This window comes from Ammospiza nelsoni, chromosome 4 (genome assembly GCF_027579445.1).
Source record: "Ammospiza nelsoni isolate bAmmNel1 chromosome 4, bAmmNel1.pri, whole genome shotgun sequence".
In the NCBI taxonomy this organism is placed as follows: Eukaryota; Metazoa; Chordata; class Aves; order Passeriformes; family Passerellidae; genus Ammospiza; species Ammospiza nelsoni.
In genome coordinates, this window is record NC_080636.1 from 53,122,984 (window position 1) to 53,137,371 (window position 14,388).

The 14,388-nt window shown below is 44.3% G+C and overlaps 2 protein-coding genes across 2 annotated transcripts in view; one reads left to right on the plus strand and one right to left on the minus strand.

Annotated features, from left to right (window-relative positions):
- The window catches only part of LRBA (LPS responsive beige-like anchor protein), a 372,144-nt gene that overhangs the window by 197,049 nt on the left and 160,707 nt on the right, over nt 1-14,388 (plus strand). The window contains exons 39-40 of the mRNA XM_059469874.1: nt 5,219-5,365; nt 7,970-8,106. Coding sequence (XP_059325857.1) covers nt 5,219-5,365; nt 7,970-8,106 — 284 coding nt within the window. The remainder of the gene's footprint in view (nt 1-5,218; nt 5,366-7,969; nt 8,107-14,388) is intronic.
- MAB21L2 (mab-21 like 2) lies at nt 11,410-14,007 on the minus strand. Its single transcript, XM_059470495.1, has one exon. It carries the CDS (start codon nt 12,998-13,000, stop codon nt 11,921-11,923), a length of 1,080 nt encoding a protein of 359 aa, XP_059326478.1. The 5' UTR covers nt 13,001-14,007; the 3' UTR covers nt 11,410-11,920.

Sequence of the window (14,388 nt, forward strand, 5' to 3'; positions counted from 1 at the left end):
TATTTCAGAAGTATCTAATAAGCATAGCTGATAACTAACTCTGGTGATTTAAATAGACACAATTGTTTTCTATGTACCTTTTTGTTCAGATTTTGACATCCTTAACAGTCTTCTATTTTGTTTAATTTCCTGATGTTGTTTTATTCTGAGTTTTCATACTGCCTTTGTTATCTGTAGTCCTTCTGTTTTTTTATCTATCCAGTGAATATTTTCGTTTACTTTACCCTAAGTCGTCATTTAATGTGATTTCTGAAATTATGGGTAGTTGTTATCTGCCTGAGTGTGTGTACACATACAGCTGTCTTTTTTCAAGGACTTCCACTGGCAAGGTGTAAAATCTGTGACTGAAGTACAAATTCAAGTTCAGCTGGAAACTTTATACAATGTATAGGAGGGCAAAGGTAGTTGGGATTTTTACTGTTTCATTTTGAATTTGGCTTTCTTGATGTGTTGTTTTTTAGTTGTTTGGGTATTCTTTTCTGAGTTTGAGAAGGTACAGTTAATTTTCTTTCTGATTTATATTTATAAACTTCTAATATTAACCAATTTCATATCAGAAATTCCAATTGTTCTCAGATTTTTTTGGAACCTGACTTTCATGATGTAGATATCCCTACTATTTGCAGAGTATTTGCTCCAGTATGTTATGATTTCATATCAATAATTTTTCATTAATTATTCCATTTCAATTAATTTTACATGTCTCTGAAGCAAAAGCATTTTTAGATAATGTATAAAAGGTGCCCTACTGCCTATTTAAGTTTTTTTCAAAACATCACAGACCAAAACCCTGAAATTGGACATAAGGGATTTTGCCAAAAGGGAGGCAGGGGAAAACAATGCATAAATAATGGAGCAGTACAAGCAGTAACCATGCTTGATAACATGGATTTTAGCTCACTTTCATTAGAAGATACACATTATCAACTGCTTGGTGTCTTACAAATACAACTAGATGTATTCTCCACCCCAGAGATCTTACAGTGCAGGAATCATCACAATTTGCAACTGTGAAACTGATTCAGAAACAATTGGAAGCCTAGATATTGTTCAGTAAAACGTGGAGAGGACAACAACAATCAGCTCTGTTGCAGCCTAGTTATGTGTCTTAGGAGCAGGAACCAATCTTTTCCAAGGATTGATTTGATTTGAAGGAGAACCTCTGGTGCAGAGGTGGCAGAATAAATACCTGAAGACTAATGTTCTCTGTTCAGACAATCAATACCAGCCCCATGACTATACTTCTGGCTACCTTCTAGTTAAAAACAAATTTTTTAATTCTGACAATTTAATTGCCATTCCCAAGTTCACATTAACTTGCTTGGGAAAAAAAGGCTTTAGGTAATTTTTCAAAGGGAAAAGGAAAAAAAAAAAAGGATCCATCCAAACTGGCTATTTATAAAAGTCAGTCTAATGGTGTATTGTGGGGAAAGGAAAGAAAGGTGAAGGTGCTGTGGTAATAAGTTTGGGATGGAAGGAGTTAACTCTTCTCTATTCTTCTTGTCACCTTACTATATAGAAATGGAACCAAAATTATATAAATGTGGAAGAAAAAAAAGAATAAACCTGTTGCTATTTTGAAATTGATCCCAAAATACAATATTTGTGAGGGAATCTTTAGCAGCTAGAAAACACTTTATCAAGCTTTTTAACAAGTGATTTATTTGGGTTTTTAATTGATGTTTGTTAAAAATTTGGGGATGGGGGATTAAAACAGTCTATAGCATTTCCATTGAGACAATAGGTGGAGTTCAGGGCTTTGTGGCTGCAAGGGACCAGCAGGAGATGATCTCCAGTATTGAACTCGACTGGTTAGTTTGCTTTGCCTCAGCTAGAAAGATAATATTTGAAAAACTTGGTTTGAAAATTATTGTTTTTTTCCACTGTTATGTTTTTAAAGAAGCAGAGGGAGTAGAGGGAAGCTTCTGGAAGCCATTTATGAAAAAAAAAAAAAGATACATACTAAGGGGTTTTTTTAATGCACCTTTTCCTTCAGTTGCTTTTCCTGGTATAATTACCAGTTACAAAAAAAAAAAAGAAATTGTGTGCTGGCAGACTGCTGTGTTCAGAGCAATACATAGGCCATGCCTGGAGATCTTGATCTTGGAAAGGTGTGTGGGAGTTTGTGCTCAAAGCTGCAGGGTTGGACCCAGAGGTCTGGTCACACCAGCATAGGCAGGCCTGGCAGAGTGGTTAGAGAAGGCAGAGCAGGGTTTGTGAACTGAAATATGAAATCCAGTGTAATATAGCTCTGTGCTTATGTGGGATTGGAGTTTGTCATGTGATGTCATGCTCCATCATACATCTCTCTAACCAGTAAATACATAAAGAGAGCTAGAGCATGGCCTGCCCACGCCTGTGCATTTATCTATGGAGGAATAGGTGAATCCATGTGGAATATACTCTGTTCTGTGCAGGTACACAGGTAAGTATGAGAGTGTTGGTTGCAGATGTAGTGCTTTATGCACACCAGTACAGAAAAGGCAGATTTGTTTTATTTACATTTGTACAGAAAGTGCAGATTCTGGTTCAGAGTGTGAGGTCTCACTGCCTTCCAGTAGCATTGCCTTTCACTAGCTGGTGTCTGCAGGTGTGTGGAGAGGCATCTTCCTCTGCCTGTGTTTAACTTTAACACACATTACATGCGTGTCAGGAAATATTGGTAACTAACATCATACGCAAAGAGTTGACAAAAGTTTGCGCAAATGGACTGAAATAATCCAGGGTCTAAAGTCTCCTATTGAAAAAGGCACATACATAAGATGTATGCTTTTGAATCAGTGGAATGTCAGTAGCTGGGGAAAGAATTAAAATCTGAGAAGTGAAAAAGATAGGGCAATATTTCTGTTATCCAGTCATCTTTGGTTTGGAAGCTACTATACTGATTTTATTTTTTTCTTAAAGACTGAAGGACATAGTAACATTTTAGAGAAGTTGTACTAAGTATAAAAGTATTAACCTTTGATCTTGGCTCTGAGTTCGATCTTAAATAAGAATAGGTGGAGAGCTAATTTGAAATCAGCATTTTCAGTATAACACAGATTCTAGTAGAGGAAGCAAAAAGTGACATGTATGTACAATGCAGATGAAGTTTTTGAAACAACAAATATAGTTTGCCTGCATTAAAAGAAAAAAAAAAAAGACCAAAAGGGAAAAGAAAGAAAATAATTTATTATCTTGGACTTCATCTTGAGGTAGTTTTGTTCTATTTTACTTTTTTTGATCTTTGAGAGAGTGCTGGTAGGGCAGTGACTAAGCGTGCATGTGGTGTGTGTTAGTACACTGATGGTAATTTTACTGCTGCTAACTGAAAATCCTCAAGGGGGAGTTAATTACAGGAAAACCTTCCTAAATATCAGCTGCATATTTTCCATGACAAGAAGGTTTTTCAACTCACATTGAACAGCTCCAGAATCTGAGTTATCATTATTTACATGAGCATACTTTGCAAGAAAGTAAAATTTGTGTTTGTACAATGCAGTTAAAGCTTTGCAGTAATTTTTAAAGGCTTTCTTACAAGCGACAGCTATTGCTAGAGCAAAAGGAGCATGTATAAATTGCATTTTGTTTTGTATGGCAAGTTAAGTCTCCTTTTATTTCTGTTTTTGGTTGGTTGGTTTGAGGTGGAAGTTTATGTTTGCTTTTTGTTGTGGTGGTTGTTTGGTGTTTTTTTGTAAGGTCAAGGCCTAAACCAAAACCCAGTATTTGGTCATTTGGTGGTTGTTGTTGTTATGATGGGGTTTTTGTAGTTTAGGTTTTGGTCTTTTTCTTTTCTTCTTCCTTTCTTTTTTTTTTTTTTTTCTTTCTGGTGAGTGGACTTCATTTTTACTTTTTCACTGAATGAAAAGTTTTTATTATTTGCAATTCACATGCATATATTTACTTACACAATTTAAACTGTATGTATTGCCACAGGGGAGTCACTGCCTTCTGTAAATGTTTGCAGATTAGCATATTTTTAGAGGGAGCCCGTGGAACTTCAAATCAAGTGTGGCAGCAGTCAGAGCAAGCAGTCACCAGTGTGTTGAAGTTAGTTGGTCCTGATGTGTTTGGTGAATGTTTTTCAAACACGGCTGTGCCATGGGTATTCTCAGTTTATCTTTTAAGAAACAGTATTTTAATTTTCAACTTAAAAAAAAAAAATCCAAACAAACAAAAAACCCGGACACATGCACTGCTGTGTTTTGGCATTACTACAGCAAAACTTAGGCGTAGAAGGAGTAATTACATCTTTCTTTTCCTTTTTAATACACTTTTTTTTTTTTTTTTTTTTTTTACTCCCCTTTTAATTTTTTTCCTTTTTCTGTTGTTGCTTTGAGCAGGTGATGTAAATGAAGCAGATTTCTTGGCGGCAGTGTCGGGGGCGATGGGAGCGTTCCCGGGTTCTGTGGCGCTCCCGGGGCCGTGCGGGGCGGGAATGTCGCTGCCCGAGCACGGCGGGGACACATTTACCGGCCCGGTGACCGAGTGCGGGGCGGAACATGGCTCCAGGCATGCCTGGCCCGAAAATCCCGGCGTGAGCCCGGCAGTGCCCCGCGGGAGGATGGCTGTGCCCCTTGGAAGCAGGTGCAGGCTGTTCCCCGCCTCCAGCCGCCCTCCCGGGGCAGATTCGCCCCTCACGCCTGGCACGGAGGGGTGGCGGCTTTTCCGCCTCACGGACTCGGCCTGCGGCAGACGGGAGCGGGAGCGGTGCGGGGCTGCAGCTCCAGCGCCCCTCCCTCCGCCTTGTCCCCGCTGCTCCCGGGTTTTTCCCGGCGGGAGCAGCCCCGGGGCCGGGGGCTGAGGGCCGGGGCCGCCTGTGGCGCTGCCCCGGTCGGGTCCCGCCGCTCCCGGCCCCGGCCCGCGCTTCCCGTTCCAGGGCCGTGCTCGGGGGTGTCCCGGCGGGGTCCCGTGTCCTTTGGGGGTCAGGGGGACACATCGGGCACCCGGGACCCTCCGTCAGCTCCACTTCCCAAGGAAGGCTGCAGGGCAAGGGAGTCTGCTGTATCCTTTTCCCCTCTGTCATAAACATTTGGAATAGAGTTGAACGCTGCAGAGAGCACTGGATAATTTTGAGCAGGCTTAATAGGATTAAAACTAGATGTGTCCTAACATTAGAGGATTAAGACAGGTACTTCCCACAGCTGGTCCTAGGCAGTTTTCTTCCTGAACTTACATTTAAAAAATAAAATTACACTCCTGTGTCACTGAGAGCTGACAGCACTGTGTCTCATTTCAGTTCCCGATGAGGATATACTTGTCAAAGGAAAGCAGTCCATCAAGAGTCAAGTTTTAGGAAACCAGAACTCAGAAAGCGAGATTCTCTTGGAAGGTGATGATGATATCATGTCATTCATGGAGGAAAGAGAAGTGGAGAACTTGACAGGTAACGTCACCTATCTCATTTTCTCCTCAGCTTCTTCACTGTTGAAGTTCTGATCTCCCCATCTCTGCAGTGAAGCATGGTTTGGGATGCACACTGATAATTAACACAGTTCCTATAACTGGGTCATTAAGATAATTTTCTGTTCACCTCAGATACTGAAGGTTTATTTGAGGTTTATTTGTGTGTTTTCTTTCTCTGCCTTTTTGTTTCTGCAGTAGATATCTATTCTAGAAAGCCTTCCTTACAGAAAATAGCTCTATCTTGAAAAGGGCTTCTTTTGTTTTCTTGAACTCATTCCACTCAAATCATCAGACTTAGTGGGACAATTAGGCTAGCTGTCTTGTAATTTAAGGCTTTGGAGACCTTTAATTTTTTTGCTAAATCTATGAAATTGTACTGGTTATTTACTTGCATGGAAAGGATTTGTACACTCGCTGGATTTAACTCATTTAAACCCCTTGACATTCCCCCACTGAAGTTCTTTCTCCACAGACCATGGCCTCATTAGATTTCCTTTTTTTTTTTTTTCCTGAAGAAGAAATAGTACTTCAAATCATTCAACTTAATTAATTTTACATAATCACATGCAACCTTTGCTGATGTTGCAATCTCAGTGGAGTGGGTCCACTTCCGTACAGTTCAAAATGTAAAACCAAAGTAACCAGTGGTTCAGAGACTGTGAGTTATATAAAGTGTCTCAATTGCTATTTGAGGAACATGGGTTTTACAGGGAAAATGCAAACTTCTCTGTGTTCTTTTGCTTCTCATCTGGTATTCCATTGTACACTTAATTTAGAGAAATATACCATTTATTAGATAATTCTGGTTCCCTGAGAAGCTGGTAGTACACTCTTACATTGATATGGATCATGCATATGATAATTCACTGAAAATGTTGGAAGTGATTATTTATTGGCATTTTTGCTTATCCCTGAACTGCCTTCCACTATTTTTTTATTTTTTTTAAGGCAAAAAAGCAAAGTTAAAAATGCAGCATAAGGAAAAAGAAAACCTGCATATGAAGAGTAAAGTAAAATAAAATAATGGAAGAATGCTGCAAAGGCATTTTGCTATATGAATCTTTTATTTATCCCTTTCTACCATGAGCTTCCTTCTCAACAGCCTTTTTCATGTTTCTTTCTATTATTCATTCATTGGTTTGAGTAATACATTCATTCTGTAATAGAGGTGAAAGGGGAGTTTAATTATATAATCTTGACAATGGCAATAGGATTAAGAAGTAATCCTTACTAATAAAGTGGTGTGGGTTAGAAATGAAGTGGAAATTGTCAGGGGTCTTCTGCAGGACCTGGATTGCCCCAGCTTCTGCATCTGTCTGCTTGCCCTGTAATTGAATGTCTGCGAGTGATTGGAAAAATGTTATTTCTCCTCTGGATTACATGCTAATGTACAGGGGGCAAAGGGAGACAGCAAAAGAACACATAGCTTCTTATTTCGTCCATTTGTGGGGGTGAGCTTTGGGAAATCACGGCAGCTCCGCAGCTATCTCATGCCCATCTGCAGACACAATGTATTTGTACGTTGGGAATAGAGGGCAAAGCTGCTCTGATCTCAGCAGAGCATCTCTTCTTTTGTCCTAGTGGCACACATTGAGATTGATGCGAGATTAAGGACCATCACCCTTCTAACAATCGATGGAAATGACAATTCATCTGAATTTTTTGTCACTTATTCTCACGTTGATTACCTGAACGTGTGTACCTCATTTATAGATGCTTTATTAAAACAAAATTGTCTATGTCACTTCAGTATCTTCCTCTGTTTTACAAAAGTCAGATAATACTGCAGCCATGTAACTTCATTTCCTTGCCTCTTAATCAGCTGGATGACAAACATAACCTGTTTTCCTTCTGTATGTGTTAGTTTATATAATGCTGAACCTATTGTTTTCAGTAGTAGTCTGGTTTGTCCCTGTGATAAGCCCTGTGGAGATGTGATTATTCCAATAAAAATTCATTCAGTTGGAAACCAACCCTCCAGCTGTTTACTCCCACAGTCCCCGAGCTACACTAACACTATATGGAATCCTTGAACAATATTTAATGTAGAATCAAAAGCATCTTTAAAACATTTTACTTTAGGCTTTATAACATTGTGTAACCTTAACAATAGATTTCCAGCATCCATGAGGGAACACTTTGTAGTTAGACAACTTTGAGGCTTGACTGCAGTGTTCATCTTTGTGAAATGCTATCAAAACTTCTCAGTAACTAAAGAACACATCAGACAGTAAGATTCTGTGTTCATGTGTGCACTCTCTATATTTCATGTAAGAGAAGGTGTGCAACTCTTGGAGTTTCTTGGACAGAAGATGTGTCTGAGTAAAAGCTGAAGGCTGCCATGCTAAAGCCAGCTCTGTGTAATGTATGCAGCAGTTTGCAATTGCAGCTGCCTCAGTGTTCAGCAGCACAGAGACACTGCAAATCTGTTACATATGTTCTTTTCTGGGACAAAAAGGGGTTTGCTCTGTAAGGAAGAGCTGTGCTCTTTGCTTTATTTTAATGTCCTTGGCCTGAAAAGTGAATAATTTGTACTCGCATTCCTTTCAGTTTGAACACTGTTGGTGTTTTCCTGCTTTGGCAGGTCCAGTGTCCCTCAGCACACCAGCTCAGCTTGTGGCACCCTCCATAGTTGTGAAAGGCACCCTTTCCATCACTCTTTCTGAGCTCTACTTTGAGGTGGATGAAGAAGATCCTAGTTTTAAGAAAATCGACCCAAAGGTAAGAGATCATTGACCCTGAGGTCTGAGAGATGATGACAAATTACCCAAGACCTTTAATTCTTCACTTGACTTCCTTTACCTCTATTGGGCTGCAGTGTTGCTGCTTTAATAACTTTGCCACTGACCATATATGTTGCTGAACTTCACATAGGTGACACCTTCTTTCCTGCTCCTCTTTCTCACCCTCCCACGATTCAACCCTACTTGAATGTTAATGAGCTTGCTGCGAATAAAGCTCCAGGGAGACACATCTGAAATAAAGACATCTTGAATCACAGGCCTGTATGAATACAGGGAAGTTCAGCGAGGCTTTTAGCCTTAATACTTTTACTTTCCTGATTTTAGCAAATGTTAGTGTAAAACAGTGCTGAACTTCCCACACTCCTAAGTTTGCAGTGCTCCTGTCATATTACTCTCTAACACATTTTACTCAGCCCGTTATTATTTATTGTGCCTAAGCATAAAACATAATTACCCTTCTAAAATATGTTTCTGAGCTGACTTGATAATTTCCACAAAGCTTATTTGCTCTGGGTTGCTTGATTACTTGTCTTCTGGTTAAAATTAGTAACCTTCAGTAAAATTCCATTTTCAAAGGGAGCATATCATGCAATTAGCTTAATAACGTTGCACTTGAATGTTTTCTGCAGTATTACAGCAACATTTTCCAAGTAGGACACAACTGGTAAATATTCTCACTATTTAAGCATAGTCACAGCTCTTGGTTTTTTAAATACCTGCCTAATGTTGAACTGGGTAATAATTTCTTTGGGAAGGGTACTGCTGGGAGAAGTCGTGGTTTTCCACTTGCCTGTAGAGAAAATACCTTGTGTGTTAAGCACCGGTTCAGTTCTTTGTTCCTATTGAGTAAATTGCTCTTGTCTATAATAAAAATGGCATAGGTGGGTCTGAAAGCTGGGATTATCAAATCCTATCCAGAAAAAAATTTATGTTGAAAAGCAGTGCTCTCAAATTGTTACAGCTAGATTTTAATGTAAGCAATTAACTAGAATTGTGATTTTATGTGATATCATAAATGAGACTTAACTTTTCTTTTAGTCCTGAAGAATTTTTGAAATATATTGGAAATTATTTTAAATCTGAGATAGTGCTTAAAATTTTTATATGCTTATATCCTTCTATTATGTTTCATTAACCCCCCCCTTAACTAAAAAACCCCATTTAATGATGGAAAGAATATAAATGTGAAATTCAAGTTTGTTTGATATGTTCCTGTATTGCATTTTCCATCTAAAATGTTCTGCTTTGTATTGTATCAGCATGAGAAAAGTCTTACAGATCTGCATTATTCTGGATTTTTGGTTTTCGTGTTCAGCACGTAGGGTCTTTGAGTGCAGTTACTAATTCTTACCATTCCTGTTACTTGTTTTGTAGGAACGCTGACATATAACATACAGTTAGCCTCCTTTTCTCCTGCTTCCCAGTATTTGGTAGAGGTTTTATTCTTAACTGTAAACCAGGCGTTCTTGTTTTCTTTGACCCTATCTTTTACTCTGTATCTGAGAGATTTTCTTAGAGTTCTTAAAACAGGAGAGATTGGTTACATGAAATACTGGCTACACCTCTTACATTCTGCTTGCAATGGTACCTTAGCTGGAGGTCTTAAAATTTAAAAAAATACTTTTTATAATGTCTCAGGGATGGGAGGGAGCTAAAAATCAGATCTGAATAATTTTATTTTAAAAACTATGTAATTTTACAAACAGCATCTTTTCAAGCATTAACGGCTCCCTGCCCCACTCTGTGCTGAAATCAGTGTACCTCGGTAGCGATGACGAGCTGCTGTAGAAAATGCCCCCTGAAAAAAAAAAAAAAAGCCCCAACAACTAATCCGCTGTAAGCTCCGCAAGCCTGCTTAATTAATGAGGCTTCATCTGTTTGATAAATTTAAGTTCCCTGTATATTTGTCTAAACTACCGAAAAGAAAACATTGTGACAAGTTCCTGAAGGAAAACCTGCCTTAGGTAGCGATAGCATCGGCAGCGATACGATCAGAGTTTGCAGTGGGCTCTGGGCTGTTTCGGGGAGGAAGGGCTAATCCCGTTCTGCCAGGTGATCCGGGATCAGCGCTGTGGAAAGCGCTCCGATGGCTCCACAAAGGCCTGTGGGGCTCAGCCGGGGCTGCGGGGCCGGGCCGGGCTGTGCCCGCTCCGCCGGCCGGGGCGGCCCCGCTCACCCCGCTCCATCGCCCCCGCTGCTGCCGCCAGCGGGCATTTCGTTTGCAAACTTAAAGGCAAAAGCAGCTCAAGTTTGAATGGTTATTTATTTCCGTCTCCGTCCAAAAGGAAACGAAAATAGCGAAAATAGTCCTTTAGGGCAAGAACTAGACTTTTTTTTTTTTTCCTACCCCCGGCCCACGAAAGGATATGAAAACTTGCTCTAAATGCTCCGAGCCGGCGTTGCAATCTTTCGGGCAACTCGAGCGGGTAACGCTAACGTTTTTAGGAATGCGTTCCCGAAAAAAATCCTGCCGGTATTTCTCAGTCGTCCCGAGCAAGCTTAAAGCGAAATAGCTGTGGGGAATCAGGCAGAGCTTCGCTTTGGGAGAGGGGCCTGGGGCAGGGAAGGAGATCGGCAGAGAGCGCCCGGGTGCCGGTGTAGGATCGGGTGGTTTCCTGACGGGTTCCCGTTTATCTCCTCGTCTGACTATGCTACGGTGCGATTTTATGCTGTACTTAAAAATCTGGGCAAAAAACAAATGTTTGTTTAAAAAAAATATCGACCGGTTGCTCTAAATCGCATTAATTATTCAGGGTAGATCTATACTTCCTTCGTGTCAAAGTCAAATGGATAGCGCGTTCTCTCTGGGCAGCGAAATCAAACAGCAGTGGACTTTTAAAACAAAATGCAGCGCTCGAGATTTACCGGGGAAAAATAGAAGCAAGGAATACTTTTAGAGAAAAAAAATTAAAGGGAAAAAACCCGACTGTAGGGTAGGAAAAGGCATGCTGTAATTCTGACTAAACTGTAGCGAGCTGCTGTGCGATGCTTCATATATTCCAAGATTTAGAACAGAACCTTAGAGTAACAGAAATATAGCAGATGTTGTCACATGCTGAACTACAGAATATATAAGATTTTTTTAGACGCACTTTTTTTTAATGGAAACTAGAAGGTTTAGAAAACATCAGTCAATATGCTGAGCTAAGGCTTGGGCTAGGTGTTGCATTTAGCCTATCTTTACATCTCGAAGTTTCGTTTATTTTAAAAAAAATATTCCTTCTGAGATTCAGAAAGAATGTATTTGCCTAAATTTAAGAACCATTCACAAAAAGTCAGCGTAAAGTTAAAGTAATATTTTTATTACTATTTGCAACAAGTCAGTTGTGGGGCACATAATCTGACCTTGGCACCGAAATACATTTAACATCAGTAAAACTTTTTTAAAGGGAGATTTGTACATATAGTTAAATAATTTTTTCACTTGGTGACAACATTCAGGCAAACAAGAGAGCATAAGAAAAGGACTATACATGGATTGGAAAATGTACCTTTCGGGTTTCGTTTTGAAGTTGCAAAAGTCCGATCGCTTCTTTTTGTGACCTTTTAAAAATTCACATTGGAGGACAGGAGGAGAGAGGCTCTTCCCTTTTTCTGTGCAAGGCGGTGAGAGCTGATGCCGGGAGAACCGTCGGCAAGTTTTTAAAGGCCGAGCTGCAGGTGGCTGGGGGGGTGGCGGGGGCGCCTGTCTTTCGCCGCCTCTTTCCGTCGTCGTTCGCGTTAAATAGAAAGTTTTTTAGGCGCTGTTGTTGTTTACGAAGGGCGAGTTTTTGTGCGCGGGCGTGTTAACCCTATAGCTTGTCGAGGCTTTTGGGATTGGTGAGGATTTCTCTGGCTAGCCTCCAGGTCTGTTTGGCAGCGCTTTCCAGGGCCGAGTGGGGTTTGCCCTGAAAGAGGTCTAGGTTGGGCAGGAAGTAGTGGGGGCAGCGCCGGCACTGCAGGCAGGAGATGAGCTGCAGGAGGATGCCGTTCAGCCGGTCGCCCAGGCACGCCTCGTCCCAGTCGGTCTCCCGCGGGTGTTTCTCGCACTCGTACAGCAGCAGCGTCTTCATGTGGTAGTTGTTGAGGGGCTGCCCGGGCAGCTCCAGGTGCCGGTCGCGCAGCGTCTTCAGCACCGACAGGCACTTGTTCCGGCAGCCGCCCATCAGCAGCCGGTTCTCGGCCTCGCCGAACTGCAGCACCCACGCGTCGCTCTCGGCCGAGCTCTGTTTGCCCGTCAGCGAGTAGCACTCCTTGGAGAGCAGATTGAAGCCCTCCGCCTTCACCTCCGCCACCCGGTTGGGGCCCGGCCAGGGGATGTGGGGCATGGGCCACTGCGCCGCGCTGCGCGGCCAGATCCCGGTGCACTTGAAGGCGGGCGTGATCTGCACCACGTAGCGCTCCCGGATGCGGAGCTTCACCTCGCTCGTGTCCGCGATCATCTTCACCACGTCCCGGTAGCTGCACTTGTCCACGGCCTGGGCCACCAGCGTCTGGAAGCGGGAGCGGATCTTGCGGGCGGACAGGTAGCCCGAGGCGGTGATGAACTCCACCCAGAGGGACATGCTGCGCTTGCGGCCGTCGCTCAGCTTGAGCACGGCGCAGCCCGGCAGGGAGCCGTCGTCCACGAAGTTGAAGACGCCCATCTGGTTGAGGTAGAGCACCACCTCGAACTCGGTGGGCGAGATCACCTCCAGCCCCTCGTAGCGGGCGTCGATCTCGCTCAGGGAGCTGATGAAGCGCGGCTCCTGCACCTCCACCTCCTTCAGCACGTCCGACACGACCTTGCACACCTCCCGGATGGTCTTGGCGATGGCCGCCTTGCGCGCCTGGCAGCGCTCCGTGTAGTATTTGTTGAGCTGGTAGACCAGCTTGGCCTGCGCGGCGATCATGTTGGGGCACAGGTCCGGGCTGTACACCGGGCTCTCGCAGTACGTTGAGGGATCCAATGCTTTAGCGGTGGCTGCAGCTTTGCGGAAGGCACCGGCCAAATCGCAGACCCCCACCGCCTCCGGGAAGAAGGCGGCAGCGGCGCGCCAGTGAGAGCAATTAAAGAAATCGGGGAGGGCGGCGAAGCACAAAGGAGCGAAGCCCAGCGCTGCCCCGGCGAGGAGGAGGAGGAGCGGGCCGGTGCGGGCTCGGCGGCGGTGCTGGTGATGCCGGAGCCGCTGCCGGAGAGGCGGGCAGCCCCCGCGGGCTCCCGGAGCGCAAAGTTTTGGATGGCGATGGGGGCAGGGAAGTCTGGGCTGCCTCTGCGCTCAGGCGCCCACCCCCCCGCGCAGCGACAAAAATGCCGTTTCAATAGTTCATGGAAAAAAAACCCCAAACAGCAAAGAAACTTCCCCAGGACTCGCAGAAGGTTCCCGCAGAAAAGCCGGTCGGCGGCGAAGTTTAAAACCGCACACGGTACGAGAGGAGGAGAAGAATGCGAGCAATGCCCTCAGCGGAAGAGTGAACTCTGTGTCTGTCTGTCTCTCTCTCTCTTTCAGTCCGTGGCACCGCCAGAGATGTGCATGAGTTTGGCTGCCGCTCGCTCAGACTGTCAGGGGGTGTTGTTGATTTCCCTTTTCCTGCTGGAGGCGTTGGCTGAACCCGGCTCTGTGGCTGTCTCTATCTTTAGGCGCAGACGGGTGCACTTGGTCTGGGATCTCTCATTCCCGTCCTGCAGCTCTACATAGATTGTTGTGAGAGAGACTGTATGGAGAGGAGTTGTTGCCTTTTTTTTTTTTTTTTTTTTTTTTTTGGTTGTTGTTTGTTTTCTTTGCACAGACTGTGGTTTATCCTGAGCGGGAGGAGGGCGTAGCTGCCGTGCCCGGGATGGGTTCTCCTCCCCCTCCCCACCCCTGGAAGTGCGCGCCGGGGCTCCCGGTGTCCGCGCCTCTGGCTCCGCTCCTGCCGCGCCGTGTGCCCGCGTCCCTCTCGCGGCGCTGCCGCCGGGCCCTGTAGTTTATGAATGGGGCCGCGCGCGGGCGCGGGGCGGGGCCGTGCCGCCAATCGCCGCCGAGCTGTCAGCGCCGCGGCCAATCGCGGCTCGCGGCGCGCGCACACGCGCCCGCGCTCCCGCCCCCGGCCCCGCGCCGGGGCTGGAGCCGGGATGGGCTGCAGGGCTGGAGCCGGGATGGGCTCCGGGAGGGAGGCTCGGGGCGTCCCGCCACCTGGGGCCGTGTGTGTGTGTGTCGGGTGAGGGGAGAGGAACAACAAAAAATCCCTGTAATTTCGCTGTGGCGGCCGGTGAAGGGCGAGGTGAGCTCGCTTCTCCCTCCGCCCGTGCGAGGGGACC

Excerpts from the sequence above, each read along its gene's own strand:
- MAB21L2 (XM_059470495.1), bottom strand. The coding sequence starts at position 13,000 with ATGATCGCCGCGCAGGCCAAGCTGGTCTACCAGCTCAACAAATACTAC.